The sequence below is a fragment of the Lycorma delicatula genome, chromosome 13 (genome assembly GCF_047948215.1).
Source record: "Lycorma delicatula isolate Av1 chromosome 13, ASM4794821v1, whole genome shotgun sequence".
Lineage (NCBI taxonomy): Eukaryota > Metazoa > Arthropoda > Insecta > Hemiptera > Fulgoridae > Lycorma > Lycorma delicatula.
The window spans coordinates 1,347,635-1,361,983 of NC_134467.1; the positions used below are offsets into that span (position 1 = coordinate 1,347,635).

General features: G+C 31.5%; 1 protein-coding gene across 4 annotated transcripts; it reads left to right on the forward strand.

Moving 5' to 3' along the window:
- The first annotated feature begins 278 nt into the window (after positions 1-278).
- LOC142333645 (uncharacterized) lies at positions 279-13,900 on the forward strand. Of its 4 annotated transcripts, none has more exons than XM_075381021.1 (4): positions 281-646; positions 2,739-2,902; positions 11,435-11,551; positions 13,078-13,895. In XM_075381021.1, the coding sequence occupies exons 2-4, from the start codon at positions 2,741-2,743 to the stop codon at positions 13,810-13,812; spliced, it is 1,014 nt and encodes a 337-aa protein (XP_075237136.1). In that variant the 5' UTR covers positions 281-646; positions 2,739-2,740; the 3' UTR covers positions 13,813-13,895. The 4 variants fall into 4 exon arrangements, with proteins under 4 accessions (XP_075237138.1, XP_075237136.1, XP_075237137.1 ...); XM_075381022.1 differs by lacking the exon at positions 281-646 and adding an exon at positions 787-903 and having other exon boundaries at positions 13,078-13,899; XM_075381024.1 differs by lacking the exon at positions 281-646 and adding an exon at positions 8,661-8,814 and having other exon boundaries at positions 2,762-2,902; positions 13,078-13,900.
- Positions 13,901-14,349: the final 449 nt, after the last annotated feature.

Here is a 14,349-nt window from a genome sequence, read left to right on the forward strand (position 1 = left end):
TAAAAAGAGGTACATAATCTGTGCTAGATTTTTCATCGCAAGTTGGTCTTTCTAAGCTTGTAAGGTAGAATGGATGGGATGCATCGATGTCCGTGTACTTTTAAAGCTGAGTTGCAACGGTACACCAACTATGCTGAGCTACTCCCAACAACCATCCCAAGTCAAAACAATAAAGTGCTGAGATACAGTCTTCACACCGTTACCACTCCGCTATCTTCAGTTATACTGTTACAAGTATGAATATTTTGTTTACTTATGGAAACAAAATATTCCATCAATTACTTTTTTCTGATACTAACTCCATCAATATTTATGTGTTCCTATCCGAATTGATCTAAATGATTGGTTAATTTATCGTCATTTTTTTGTATATTGTCTTGGATGTTTAAGTTATTGTTGAGTTTATTAATGGATTATCGAGATGATCGATGAATAACGCGATTAATTATTAGTAACAACCAACGGAGCAGGGAACCGTTGTTGCAAAGAACAATGCTCATTGTTTTGTTAACCACATTATTCTCTCAATTTATAATTTAATGGCTTCCCATAAATAAATAGAAAGTAAACTAGATCCGGCGTCGCATTGCTGCCCAACGCACGTATTTAGACAACATTTTTCATTGACATTTAAATACATTTTCAGGTATGTCAGAAATCTATTTTAATTAGTTTAGATTAATGTATACAACATGCATGTAATGTTTCATACTCAGTTTTGAGTAAACTGTAGGCATATTGGCAGTATTCAGAAAAAAATGTTTTTTTTAAGGTTAGTTATGCAGTGTTTTATAGTTGCAGCTGAAGAACGTTTTTGGAGCTTTTGTAATGACTTAAGAATAATCTTAAGTACATTAATTGGGATAAGTTATTTTGTTGTTCATTAAGTAGTTAAATTGCCAGGTATTATAAAAGTTTTCTTATATTATGGTTTCATTTTCCTCTTGATAGCATACTGCACTGTTATAACAGGTAGCGATGAATGAAAGAAATGTATGTGAACACAAATTAAATGTTTCAGACTGGTGGAATGTACTTGAATGACAAAGACCGTAATGTGTGATCTTCAGTCATGAATAACTTAAACATTGATGATTTTGATTTGATTTTTCTGGCCGTTTCTAGAGCTGTTCTCAGCTGAATTATTCTCAAAGATTTAGGTTTCAACAAGATTTCTATATGGGTAAAATGTACCACAACAAACAAATTTGAATTGGTTCTGTGTTAAAAATTTTTTATATGGTGTACTGAAGGTGATAAATCTTTTGATTTAGTTGTTACTAGTTATGAATTTAATAAATCAAATAACATTCGCTTGTGGCATCACCCTCAGTAACTGAAAATAGTGTTGGTAGTTTTTCGTTTCTCCCCCCCTCACCCACCAATGTTTGCAAGTTCTGAAAATACCTGGAAATAACTGAAAATAGCAGGAAATATTGATATTAACTATAATTAGGTTGGAGAAATAATTCAATAACCCTATATAACCATTTATATTTATGTATTTTAAAAATATAATTAACCAAACTTAACCTACCACTTGCTAACCTTGACTAATTAACAGTAATATTTTGAGTATTTAAATAAAAATTCGACCCACTGGGTTGGTTTAGTGGGAACACGTCTTCTCAAATCAGCCGATTTTGAAGTCGAGAGTTCCAGTGTTCAAGTCCTAGTAAAGGCAGTTACTTTTATACGGATTTGAATACTAGATCGTGGGTACTGGTGTTTCTTGGTGGTTGGGTTTCAATTAACCACACATCTCAACAAGACTACACTTCTTTTATGCTCATACATATCATCTTCATTCATTCTCTAAAGTAATACCTGAACGACAATTCCTGGAGGCTAAACAGGAAAAAGAAAGAAATAATAAATTCAGTAATTATTGCTATTATTTAAATATTCAAAACATTACTGTTAATTAGTCGTCAAGGTTAGCAAGTGAACGTTAAGTTTGGTTAGATTATATTTATAATTATAAGCAATAATGCTTATATGTTAATACGGAGAATATTTAAAATGACCGGTATAAAACAGCATGTTAGTGTGTTATTGGGATACCGGGTTATTTCTCCAACCTGGTTATTGTTAATATCAATATTTCCAGCTATTTTGAGTTATTTCCAGGTGAAAAACTTGCTGATGTTTGAGTTATTGTTAATATCAATATTTCCTTGCATTTGGAGTTTGGTATTTTTTACAGATGAAAAACTTGCAAACTGTGTGGGGAGAGAAACAAAAAAGTACCATAGTGTTAAAGCATAAACAGTATTTTGTCTGTATCAAATCACTGGCTACACTTCTCAACATGAGGAAAAATTACTATATAAGCAAACTGTGTGTTTGATGTTTTTTGAATTTTCACTGCTTGGCCATTCAAAATTTGTAATTAAACTGGTGCTGAGTTTCTTGTTGGGGAAGATCGAATGGTTTATATTTGGTCACCTACTACTCAGACTGGAAGTGATGATTTCTATCTTAAAAAACAGAAAGAAATCAGACAGTAAAATTCACAGTGACAACTACTGTCAAGAAGGGGCCCAAGACTAATAAATTTATTAAAAAAATGTTAAACTATAAACACTATTATAAATAATAATTAAAAATGTTTAATATTAAACTTGAAAAATATTTAATTATATTTATTGGAATTTTTATAGTCTAATAATCTTTACTTCTAAGATAGATCTCGTAATTTGTCGTTGGGTTTTTAATTCTCTTCTTTCTGTATTCAGAAATGGAAATATTAAATAAAAACTTATTCAAGGATGAGGATGATGTTCCATTAAGTTATTTATCGCAAGTTGATAAAGTAGAAAAAATTATTTGTACTGTAGAGGAAAATGATACGTTGCCATTACAACTTGTTAAAATGGAAGATGGAGTTACATCTAAACATGTAAGTTTAACATACAGCGATTACATTTTTTAATATATATTGATGTTGTGTTTTACTATTAATTACAAAATGATTAAGTGCAAACTTTGTCGTCATTAACAGGTTGAGATTGAAAAGTTAGTTTTTGGGTTTTACAAATATCATTACTCATTTTGAACAGAACAAGAAGTCATCTTCTTATCTCTCCCCACCCTCATTAAGGCAGTGGGGTTCACCTTTATCCATCTGCTTAATCTGTTTTGTTACTGTAATCGATTTACTCAACCTATCCAATTCAGACTTAAAAATCTTACATTTATTTTTACATCCTTAAAACACAGTACTTTCTGAAACAAAACATTTGTCTCTGAATCCTTGCAGAGGATTAGCTCAATGACAAATGTATAAGGTTCTCTTTTTTAAGGTTTCTAACGGTACTCAGGTGAGAGAATTAGTAGAATCTCCCTCTGTTTTCATAATGCTAAATTTTCATGTTGCTATTTCCTGATGTGCACGTGTGTGTGTGTGTGTGTGATAAAATAAAATCATTATATTCTGAAGGTAAACCAAAAATTAAATTCTTAATGCTGCAATATGTCCTTCTCATTGATCTTCTGCTGGCATTGGCTACTTGAATTTATGACTATATTACTTGGTTTAAGAAGGGTCTTGATATAGGCGGTAAGGCAAGAGAGAGCTATTAAGTATTTTTTTATTATGTATTCACTTATTGAATTCTCTCTTATCTTTAAAAGTGGGTGCTACTTCCACAGTTTCAATCATGGATATTTTCATGATTTTATTTTCTGTAACTAATAAAACTGATATATATTTTACAACTTTTATTATTGTTTCACGTTATTACTTCAGTGGTAATTTTAGAATGTACAGTATTTTTTTGTAATTATTTCTTGCATTAGCACTGTGATATACAGACACAGTTGTATATCACAGTTCAGTTGTGAATCTAATTTTGCATTAATGCAAGTGCTAAAAAATTTTTAAAAATGTTTATACACATTTTCAGTGGAGGAATTAAGTGTAATTTAGTATTCACTTATGTAAATGATAATTAAAACTCATAACATACAAATAGTTTAAACAAACTAATGTGTGTAATAATGATTGTAATGTATATCATGTTCTATTGTCTTTACTGATCTATAATAAAATTACATGAAAATTTAGTCTACAATTATTTTTCTAATCTCAGATAAAATTATAAACTGTGATTACTGTTGCTGTTAATATTACTTTAATACTGAACTTCAGTGTGAAATTAATATGTGGACACTTGTAATCATGTTGACTATTCTGAGATTTCATTTTCATTTTTGAGATAGAAGGTAATATATCTTACTGGTAGTGAAGCCTTTCTAGATCTGGAGTTTTGATTCCATGATTGGCAGTCAATACTTCTAGATGTGAAGGGTTTACTAAATCAGAAGGAATACATAAAAAGACTGTTGTGGTTTCTCTCTGATAATGGGATGAAGTTAATTTAGTGGTTTTGCTTATATGAGATCTCTTATGGAATAGTGTGCGCACAGTGTAAATAGATTGGTGATGTTCCAATATTTATTACCCATTTATTATGCTTGTTCTAGTTTGTGTTTATAGTTTCTTGTGTTTGGTGGTTATTGTTTAAATATTTATGATCATGTAGTTATATTTAAGTCGCTAATGATTATAATTTTTGATGCAATTATAAATAAAAATGTTGTTTATCTGTAACATAAGATGTAGGAGAAATTTCAGTTTCCAATTCTAATCAGATATGATAATTTCAACAAAACATTCTATTTTCTGTAAATATAATGTAGTCTCTTATTTAAAAAATTTTTATACTTAAGTTCAATCCATCAATCCCCTGGCTAGTTCCCTGTTTGGGTCAGCCCCCCTGATACTTTTACACCACTCTTGGCGATTTTGTGTCATTTATGGCGTTAAGCCCGTCATCAGCATATCATTATGGATGGTTCATGTCCAGGTAGTCGGTGGACAGCCTCTGCCCCTCTTGCCTTCCTTTATAGCTAAAACCTGTCAGATCATATGATCTTCAGTTCTATGCATTACATGTCCAGACCAGCGTAAACAACTTCTCACATTCTTGCTTATTTTAGTTACTTTAAAGGTCCCTCGGATGTACTTGTTTTGGATTTTGTCAAGTCTCTTACACCACCTGCCCATCACAGCATTTTCATCTCTGTGACATGAATTTTTTGCTCTTCGCATTTCCTTATCCCCCAGCACTTAGATCCGTATAGCATTACCGGTCTAATGGCTTGATATACAAAGTGTATTCTAATAGGTAAGTTCTAATAGGTATTTCTGCATCATAGAGGACCCCAGATAGCGACCTCTACTTGAGCCAGCCTGCCTTGATTCTATTTTCTAAATATTTTTCTGTGTTTGCACTGATGTTGACTATGGATCCAAGGTACTTGAATTCCTCTACTTTATTTAAGGGTGTTCCTTAGATAGTAGGTACTGCCTGAGTGTCGCTGTTGTCACCAGAGAAACTGCAATGCTGTCTTAATGCAACTAGCTTGTAGGCCACTGCTTACTTACACCATCTGTCGAGGTTGTTTTGGATTTCAACAACGATTTCTCTATTAAAACCACATTGTCTGCATGTATAAAAGTGTCCATGGAGCTGGTTTTTGGAGATCTTTTGTGATGTAGTCCATGACAGTGTTGAAAAGCAAGGGGCTCAGAGTGGATCCTCGGTGGACCCCTACCTTGACCTCAGAACTATCACTTGTACTTGTTGATGATGCCACTCATGTTATGTTATTATGCATGTCTTTTATGATACTGATGTATTACTATGGTATTAGTTGGACTCTTAGTGCTTGCCATTTGAGCTTACTTGGTATTCAGTCAAAAGCCTTCTCCAAGTCAATGAAGATAAGGTGGAGATCTTTTTCAGGATATTATATTTGTCCATCAGTATTCTTACGCAGTGTACAGCATCCATGGTTCTCACTCCAGTAATAAAATCGCACTGGTTTGTGGTTATGGTGGAGAGTTTATTAAGCCTACCGATAATTAAACACTTTCCCATATCTTCGGTGTATGTGAGGTTAATTTAGTGGGTCTATAGTTATCACTTTCAGCAATATTATTCCCCTTGTTCTTATAATGGTATCATGTTACTGACTTTCCACATAACTGGCATCTTCCCAATAAGATAAGGATGAGATTAAATAGGCTTGTCAGCCACATAACTCCAGCTGTGCTCGCCTTCTTCCAGAGTTCTGTTGGGATTTCATCCGGACCAGTGGCTTTACCATTCTTCATACCAGAGATAGCCATTCTCACTTCAGATGAAACAATAACTTCAATTGGGCCAAGTATGTTAGGGAGTGATACAGGCTGCCCTTCTGGGGACTCCACATTCACAAGATGTTGGAAATACTTTTGCCATCTGGTAATTTCAATGTCCAATGCTAGTAAGTTTTCTGAGACATCATTGATATACTTATTTTGAGTGAAATCCTGCGTTTGTAATGTTGTTTGGCTATTTTGTTTATTTCCTTATCTGTTTCTGCATTTTGTAGGTGATCAGTTTTGTTGGCTGAGTCTTTGGCGATGGCAATGGCTTGTTTAGCTGCTTTTATTGCAATGTTATACGCGTCTGTATTCGTATCTGCTTTTGTTTCTTGCCATACCTTAAAGGTGTTTTTCTTCTCTCTGAGCTTTTGTTTGACATCATCAGACCACCAGCTGGCATTTTTTCCAGTATTCAGTTTGCCTTTAGATAGGCTGAGCTCTTCCGTGGCAATGCTGGTAATTTTTTTTTCCATGTTGTGTCAGTTTCTTGGGTCATCACAAAGTCAGTGAGATAATCTTCAACTCTTTTTATGGCCTGATCACCCTCCGATGTTTTCAAGTTGTACTGTTTAATTAAAGGAGAAGGTTTAGCTTTGCATTTTATGTTACAAATGGGCACTTGGAGACAGGCTACAAGGATTTGATGTTGGCTGGTCTGAGGCTCTCCTGGGATGACTTTACAGTCCTTGCGCATTGACACGGGAAAAAGTGTAACTGAGACTGAGCTTTTCCATTCCTGTAAGTGATAAGATGTTTGCTCTTTTTCTGGAAAAAAGTGTTGACTATTGGCATGTCGTGATTAACAGTGAGCTTTAAAATATCCTTCCCCTGATCATTTGGGGTGCCGAATCCAAAGTTCCGATGGATATGTGTATCCTTGGGAACCATTTGACCAATGTGTCTATTTAGATCTCCTGCAATTACTTTTCTTTTTGTGTTATGTATGCCCAAAAGTACATCATATAAATTCTCTCAAAAATATTCCTCCTTATCGCAACCTGTCTGATGTGCATATACAAAGATAATGTTACGGGTGGTTAATTATCTAATGCTAGTTTTAGATATATTATTTTGTCATTTATTCTATTTACTTCAATAACTCGCTTTTTGAAATGTTGTCAAAAATTATACCTATGCCATTTCCTGATGTTGGTGAGTCATTGTACAGGAGTTGGTAGCTATAACTGATATTCCTGGATTTAGCAAATTACCATTAATTTCTTGGATGCAGCATCTGTTTATACTGTACCTATGTAAGATCTCAGCCAATTCTTGACTGCATCCGGTCAGTGAACCAATGTTCCTTGTCACCATGCATATATTAATATCATTGCATCTAGATATGTTGCATAGGGGGGGCATGCCCTAGTATATATCGCATGCTTTGTTCAGGAACCCTAACCATCCCTTCCAAGAGACACCCTAGTATTTGTCGCTTCACTATTTTGGTGCACTTTCATGTTTTATCAAGAGAATTTGTTTGGCTTTGACATTTCATGGCCAGTTGCCACCTGATGCCAAGACTGTAACCTTACACAAAGGCTAGGTTGCCGCCACTGATCTTCTCTAGATTCTTCCATACCAGTCCTTTCATTCGTTCCAGCCTAATGCACAGCACGCCTACAGCCTCTACTCTGAATATGTCGAAGAAACCCAAAGATGGGATTTGATACGGAGTGTCCTTCTCTGGCTCTCTGGAGGTATTTTATTTCCCTCCAGTCACCTCTGGACAGGTGAGAACTCCTTATCTGCCACTTGGGGATGCATTCTCTAGAGATACAGGCTTCCCTGAGAAAAAAATTTTAAAGTATTTGGAAAAATTAAAATAGAACCATTAGACGAAGTGTTTTTTACAAAATAGATAAAAGGGTAGTTGCATCTATACATTGCATCCAGAAGGTTCTTTATACCTTAGTCAGAAGCTTAACATTTTTCACATATTCCAAATTATTTTCAGGAAAAAAAAAGTTAGGTTGTTTGCAATCGGATATAGGCTTATTTGTGACTGGAAAAAAGATAAATAAATAAATTGCTAAAATCAGTTGGTTTGGTGAAGACCTAGGACTCGATTAAACAAGCAGAATAAGAAAAACCTGTGTGCGGGTTAAATTGAGAACCTCCATTTTTTAAGCTGAAATTTTATTTATCATTATTTTCTCATTGTTCATTTGGTTAGACCAGCAGTAAATTGTAAATACTTGATAAGATTCTATTAATGGAAAAATTATTGTTATAGAAAACTTTTCCTGAAAAATATTTATAAGTATAGTTGCACAGTTTCTTAGTACAAATTTAGTTTTAAAATAAGATATAAAGAATAACTGAAAATTTAATCAGAAAAATGGTGTATTATTCAGTTACTTAGTTTAGTTTTAATTTATATTTATATGATAATGTATTTTAGTGCTTATAATTAACTTATTTTGTTTTAATTATTTTGTAGTTAGAGGATGATGCACATGTAAATAATGGGTATGAGAAAACTCTAAAATATAATATTATATATTAAATTCTAAATTAACGAAAACAAAAAAGCCAATTATTAATTTCTACGCTAGTGAAATGAAAGATAAAGTATATGTGTTTTCATTTATTTTGTAAGTTAAAATAAAGTCATTTGAAATGTTTATTAAATGTGAAATTTTATTCTTGTACCAAGAAATTTAATAAAATACTTTTCTAGTAATTTTCTGTTTATATATCCGTTATGCTTAGCATATGTTGTTATAGAATTACTTTATTTATTGTTGAATAAATAAGGAGCACACAAACCTTCGTTGTGTGCTCCAAAAACCAAAAAAAATATTTCATTAACAACAATGTTGTTATCGATGATCGAGTACTTTTTGTTTTTGATAGATACTTAAGCAATTTAAAATCTGTATTTTAAGCATTAAAAGTAAATATTCAATCAGTGGTGAAAAAATTGGTGCTTCTATTTCAAAATAAAGATGCTATATTGTCTTTCTTATAAATCTATTTGTGAAATCTGTAATTAAGAAGTATATCATATTAATATTAAAAAAAATTTCTTCCTCACTTTTCCTCAAGTTTTTGAACTCGGTTTATAAAATTATTGACCGGCTTCTCTTTACAGTATCTTAAAAATGTATGAAAAAAGATAATGCAAAGAAAAAAAAAATGTACTACACTTTCAGTATAGTTCTAAGGATAATTCTGTACTCAACAGTTCTTCTCAATTTGTAGAAAATATTAAAAAAAATTTCTGTTTAGTTTCAGTCCGTTGTGATCTTGGTAAAGAATTAAATTTAGCCTTGTCATGCATGATTAGTCAAAGTCATATATTGCATACTGTAAGTGATTGAAATGACATTTTTTGATAATAGAATTTAGATTACTTCAAAATATTGAATGTAGGATACCTATAAAGCGTTCTGAGTTCCTTGCTGCTTTTAATAATAATAATAGTAAATGATCTTCATTAGTAGTAACTCGCTCACTGTTTTGATATATATATATATATATATATATATATATATATATATATATATAAACATCAGAAAAGTAACTACATAACAAGATTAGTTTTTTGAGAATATTTTTAAATAAGTTAGATAATAAAAAGATTACATATTTAATTTTTTTAAATTTTTGAAAAATATGGGAACACTTCATGTTTTACAAGCATTGTGTGGAATTGCTGAGGCTGTTGTGAAGTTGACATTGAAATTTGAAACTTATTCCATACCCTTCATACTCACCAGATTTAGTGCCCTGCAATTTCACTTTCCAATTTTTTTTTAGGTCAAAAAAAGCTTTCCCATTATCATCTGGAATAAACATCATACAATATTATAAAAAAAAAAAACAATACATCACAGTAATTATTAAATAGATACCAACTGTGATACAACAAGATATTTGATAGCTTCTTCATATGTTTCGTAGAATATGTTGGATGTTAGCTTCTAATTTAATTTTGTGGCACAATGCTGCATAACACACACAATCCACAAGTATGTGGAGAATTGATAGTTGGCAGTTGCAGTGAACACAAACTGTGCATCGGTCTGATTCATTAGATGTTCATGGGTAAGATTTGTGTGCCCTATTAGCAAACTGCAAATAACTACCTCCTCTTGATGGTTATTGCTGCATGAAAAGTTCCATGGAAGTACAATATTCTTGATGTATCAGAATTTATTTATTTCTGTATTAGTTTAGTCACTGTGCTGCTTTCCTCGAAGAGTGTGTTTAATAGAATTAATAAAATTGGTAGCAGTTACATGAGTGGTGAAAAACAGTCGGCTATATGCATCTTTAGCAATGGAATCACCACTGATGAACTGAGGAAAGACCTTAAGTGGAATGAGAAAACTGGTTCACTGTTAAGAGAAATTTTTGGCTGTAAATTGTGATTATGTGAAAAAATTACGTTTTGTAGCAAGTAGCATGTCATGAGATATAGCACAATATGCTATTATTGTTATTATTATTGCATATATGTTTAATTTATGAATTATAAGTAAGCAGTTGTACATTACATTTCAGCACCCCTTGTATATGGATAAACCATTCTGTTGTGGCGCTTCTCAGGTAACATACCAGGTTACCACTGTTTGCATGATAGTATTTTCCCATCAGTCATAACAGTAGTTTCTATTGACTCAATAAAAAATTTTTGGGTCTTTAGGTAACCTGTTATGAAATGAGTGAATTGATTTTGTTGGCAATAAGATCATACCATATTGTTTTGCTTTGAAGCAGCTTAATCACTGAACTTTACATTATTCTTAAATATTATTTTTAGGTAAATTTTATTCTACAACATAATATTACAAGTTGATGCTGCTAGCAATCTAGGATTAAATATGGGAAGTTAGTTTATTGACACTAGAAAGGTTGATTCTTGTAGAACTGTTTTTAGTAAATTAGAAATCCAGATATTTCCATGCAGTTACAATCTTTGCATAAGAAAATCTCTAAGTACCGTGAAAAGGTTTTGGCAAATTTTTTAACATATGCATCAGATTATCACCTAATGGTGTAAATATTTCACTATTAAACATATTCAAAATTAAGTTTTTTTTTTATAAAACAGTATTATTCTGCTGATGAATATTTAACAGAACTAATTAGCTTAACTTGAATTTACTGCACATTTGCATAAGTATTTATCACCTGTCTTTAAAATTGTAATTTTATTCTATACCAATTCTTTTTATGTACAAAATGTTTTTGTATTGTGGTACACAGGAAATTTATATGTTAACTGAAAAACCAATTGGTACTAACATTTCATCAGATTCTGCTGGTGTTGAGATTACCAAAACGATTAAAGAAAAAGATAATGTTGTAAAATGTGAAAAACCGGTAAGATTTATTGTTTCAGTAAAATTTAATTTTTAAGACTCGTTAATTTATTTTGTTTTTCAAAAGTTCCAGAATCTTTTTTATGAATATTTTGGATGTATGTGCTACAACCTGTGACTTATTTCAACCATTCTTCCCCTTCCAAGCTAGTACATCGGTTCTGATGTCATTGCTGATCATGGAAACAATTCTGATAGATTCTTTGGGATCACATCTAGATCTAATCTGCATATCTTATTAAGTATCTGAAATCCTCTCAGGTCATTGATTTTTCAAAAAAAATTTCAGTTTTGGAAATAGGAAAAATATTCTAAAGCAAAGTCAAATTAGGAGATTGCAGAAAAAGCACAGTTGTCCTAGTTTGACTAGAAAGTAACAAACTGAGAGCAATATATGAGCTGGCAGGGCCAATGCATGTTATGAGGCCAACTTTTCAGCTATTGAATACATTTCTAACTTTTTTTTAATCAGAATGACATGGCATGGTCCTGTCAAAATATTGCTGCATTCTTCTGCTATCAAAGTTGAATGTTATGTGATGATGATAACTGCTGTGAATGTAAGTTATAATTTTGTTGATTGGTCATCTTCATAATTTAATTGGTTAAAGAACATACAAGGTGTCCCAGGAAGTTTTGGCCAAACTTAAGGGTCCAATTTAGGATGTAACAATAAATATAAAAGTTCATGTAGACCCTATCTGTTATATTATAGTGCCTATGTTCTGCTAGTAATAATAATACAAATTATTTATTAAATTTATGAAGGAAATGAAATTGCACAAAATTGTTTGACTATATAATTTTTGCAATCCACTTTAAAAATTTCACCCACATCTCAGCTGTTTATCAACAGATTTGAACACGCGAGATGTAAGTTTGTTCGCAATAAAAGGCTTAAAATTTAATCCAATAAAACATAATTCCATAAAACTTATATTTATAGAACTGTTAGTAATTAAAAAAATTAAAGTCACCATTTTGGATTTTTCAAATTTATTTATTTTATAGATATTATTGGGTACATTTACACCAAATTTCATTATAATATCTCAATCCATTCTTGAAGTATAAATTTTAATTGGAAACAAAAAAAACAAAATTGTGTACAGAGGGAAAGTGAAGCAGGTAGGAGGACATCTGTCCACATGAAACCTTATAGTTTTTTGATGTCCTGAATCAGTTCCTTAAGTTCAGTCAACACCTTCTTGGACACCTTGACTGACATCACATGTGGTTCATAGATTGATCATCATAAACCTTACGCTTTAACTTAAAATACTCTAGTTGAGACTTTAAAGAGTAATCATTATTTTTCCATAAGTTTTAATAGTTTAAAACACATCTGAAGAGCTAAGGGCAGCTCTGCGACTTGGATGGCTAATTCCAGTTAATTCCTGGAATTAACTGGAAATCTCAGTCACAAAATGTTGTTAGACTGTTTAATAAATTTTACCTTTTTTTTATTAAATACCTTTTCTTAATGTTTATAAATAATGATATATTAAAATGTACTGTTTATTACAGGACCTCTGTGCTGTTTATAATTCATTAAAGAAAAATGTAGAAACAACTTTACTATCAAAGAAATATGTATTGTTTAATAGCAGCAAAACTTTGGAAGGAGGTTGTGAAAAAATTACAGATGGAGATAAATCAGTGCAGCAAAATCATGTTATAAAACTTCAGTGTGAATATTGCGAGAAAAAATTCAAATCTAGTAGGATTTTAAAGGATCATATCAATAATCATAATAACAAAAGAAAGTTTGAATGTAGTTTTTGTGGAAAGTTGTTTAATAATGATAGCGATTTGAGAAATCATAATGAAATTCACACTAAAAGGAAAAAGCATTATTGCAGTTTTTGTCAGAAATCTTTTTTTAAAAAATCTAGTTTAAAAATCCATCTTAATGTTCATAAAAATGGAAATAAGTATGAATGCAAGTTTTGTCAGAAGTCTTTTATTCAGAAAAGTCATTTAACTAGACATTTTAATATTCACACCAGTGAGAAAAGCTACATTTGCAGTTTTTGCCAGAAGTGCTTTACTCGAAAAGATTATTTAGCTACTCACCTTAAAGTACATACCGAAGATAGAAAGTATGTTTGTAAACTTTGTAACCAGTCTTTTATACAGAAATCGCACTTAACTACGCATCTTAATGTTCACAATAATGTAAAAAAGTTTGTTTGTACTTTTTGTTACAAATCTTTTACTTTAAAACATCATTTAACTTGTCACCTTAAGATTCATAACTAGGAATAGAATAGTAATTTATTACTTGTGATTAAAAGATGTATTTTTACATTTCTAAAAAAATGAGAAAAAATTGTAATGATTGTTGTACAAAATATTTTTATAATAATGAGATTATAATCTGAAGATTTATTATAATCCGAAGTAAAGACTGTTTCATTGTAAAAATATTTATCCTGAAAACTTAATAAATATTTTTTATTTCACTTAAACTACATACCTTATACTACCTCTATATAATCACCACATGAATTAAGACGTTTGTCGTAGCAATACACCAGCTTCAATATATCCTTGTCATATTCTTCCGCCAGTCCATTTAGCCACTAACAGAATTTTTAAGATCATCTTCACCCGCGAATTGCTTACCACTCAAAATTTCTTTCAGTTTCTTAAACAATTGAATTAAGGAACTCATCACTTTTTCTGTGTAGCTCATCAAACATTCAAAAGCAGATCCAGATCAGATTTTTTGTGATGTTCCATTAAGATGTGCGGCACCCAATGTGCACAAAATGTGAAGCCTAAATGGTCATGAAC

Excerpts from the sequence above, each read along its gene's own strand:
- LOC142333645 (XM_075381021.1), top strand. The coding sequence starts at position 2,741 with ATGGAAATATTAAATAAAAACTTATTCAAGGATGAGGATGATGTTCCA. Across the intron at positions 2,903-11,434 it reads ATGGAGTTACATCTAAACAT|GAAATTTATATGTTAACTGA; the intron begins GTAAGTTTAACA and ends TGTGGTACACAG. Across the intron at positions 11,552-13,077 it reads TTGTAAAATGTGAAAAACCG|GACCTCTGTGCTGTTTATAA; the intron begins GTAAGATTTATT and ends TGTTTATTACAG.